Source organism: Sinocyclocheilus grahami, unplaced genomic scaffold, assembly GCF_001515645.1.
Source record: "Sinocyclocheilus grahami isolate Dianchi unplaced genomic scaffold, SAMN03320097.WGS_v1.1 scaffold5554.1, whole genome shotgun sequence".
NCBI lineage: Eukaryota > Metazoa > Chordata > Actinopteri > Cypriniformes > Cyprinidae > Sinocyclocheilus > Sinocyclocheilus grahami.
In genome coordinates, this window is record NW_015510214.1 from 10,748 (window position 1) to 12,700 (window position 1,953).

Sequence of the window (1,953 nt, forward strand, 5' to 3'; positions counted from 1 at the left end):
TTTCCACGACATTCTAATTTATTGAGATGCACCTGTATATCTTGGGTATGTTTGTGTGCATTAAATTGCGTTTTACTGCCTTTACATTTTCTTTTTGTTATATGATTGTTATTATGATTACATTTGTTATTAAGAGGACAGCGCTCAAACTTCTGTAACTGAGTTCAAACCCGTGAATGATGTTGTGTAATAAGAGAACCCTCACTGACTCCGCCGCTGCTGTATGCGCAGGCCAGTCTGGAGCCGTGCTGGGCCTGCGGGGACGTCATCAAGGACCATGTGATCCGAGCGCTGGAACGAGCCTATCACCCGCCGTGTTTCGTGTGCGCGACGTGCAGACAGCCAATCGGAGAGCAGAGGTTTGCGCAGGGCGAAGTGGGCGAGGTTTACTGCCTGCGGGACTACTACAGGTGCGCAGCCGCTGGCTCGAAGTCGTCTGCTCTTTCATAACGTCCTCAGAACATTAGCACAATAATGCTTTCAGGTGGATTTTTTTTAAACGTCACTAGTTTCAGAGAACATGCAGAAGTAACGTTTCCACAGTGTTTGCAAAATGATACAATGATACAATGGAATGTTGTTTTTAAACTCTGAGAACATTCAAAAGTAACATTAGCCAAGCGTGGCGTGTCTGCAGGAAGTACGCGCCGCAGTGTCACGTGTGCGGGGAGCTGATCATCCCGCGCGAGGACGGCACCGACAGCTACACGGTGGAGTGCTTGGGCCACTCGTACCACGAGGACTGCTACCGCTGTGAGGTGCGTGCTTACAGTAACATACTAGTCCGCTTGCTATGCACTGCTTTCAAATGCACGAGAAACCCTGGCCCTCTTCAGCAGCCAGCCATCTGAGTCATCAGTATTAAAGGAACTGGAGGTGTGTTTCAGGTGTGCAGTGTGCTGCTGTCTCCGGAGCCCAACGACACCGGCTGCCACCCGCTGGATGGACAGATCCTGTGCAAACCGTGCCACGAGTCGCTGATGCAGAGCGCGCCGCGTTAAACCATGTGATGAGGATGAGGATGATGAGGATGAGGATGATGACGACACACCGATTGTATTAGAAACCGCAGCGTTGGGACCATTAATGCTTTCTTACCCTGACACATCTCAGAGACGTCTGCTGCTCATCTGCTATACAGCTACAGGACAGCACAGCAGATGAAGAGAGCTTTAACACACGTCTCTGCTCTGATTATATCAATGTATCCGACATATCAACTGTAATGTGGTCTTTTGCACTCTTTCTTGTAATATGCGCCAAATGCAAAGCACCAAAGATATTTATTCAGCAGCAGCAGCACCAAACCCCCATATTCAGTGTTATTTCCAGTGTAATAGGAACACACCCGACTCAAATAAACGACTAATATATGATATCTCGTGCTTGACTGCTTTGTGTCCGCTGTGATATTTATCTGCATCAAGTGATATTAATAAACACGGCCATTAGTGATGTTTGCGTGAGCGTGATGACGCAGAGTTGCGTGCTCGCCACCGAGGGCTCCTTAGCGCGCTCCCGCTCGCGCACGCGCAGGGCCGCGAGATCGTTGTGCTGTCACGCGCTTCGCCTCACGGTCAGATTAAACGACGCGAAGCCGCTTCTGCGCAGGAACGGGACGCGGACGACGCAGGATGGTTCGGGAGACCAGACACCTCTGGGTGGGGAATTTACCCGAGCATGTTCGCGAGGAGAAGATTGTGGAGCATTTTAAACGGTGAGTTACACAAGAAGTGCAGCTGCGCGCGCAGCGACGCGGCCTCAGCCCGCCTCAGCGACGAAAGCCGCTCAGAACACGATCTAGCCTTCCGAACCGAGCCGAACCCTCCTCCGCTGAGCCGCCGGCTCGCCGACACGGTCAGTTCGGCAGTTAGCTGGCTGCTTCGCCGCGGACTAGTTCTCGGTTAACGCGCGGAATCCGTGCTAATGTTCACCGAAAGCGCCCGTGTTCGG

The 1,953-nt window shown here is 51.8% G+C and overlaps 1 protein-coding gene across 1 annotated transcript in view; it reads left to right on the forward strand.

Moving 5' to 3' along the window:
- The window catches only part of fblim1 (filamin binding LIM protein 1), a 9,540-nt gene extending 8,162 nt beyond the window's left edge, over positions 1-1,378 (forward strand). Inside the window, exons 4-6 of the mRNA XM_016263352.1 lie at positions 195-410; positions 638-758; positions 888-1,378. Of these exons, the coding sequence (XP_016118838.1) occupies positions 195-410; positions 638-758; positions 888-1,001 (451 nt within the window). The 3' untranslated portion in view covers positions 1,002-1,378. The remainder of the gene's footprint in view (positions 1-194; positions 411-637; positions 759-887) is intronic.
- The last annotated feature ends 575 nt before the right edge of the window (positions 1,379-1,953 follow it).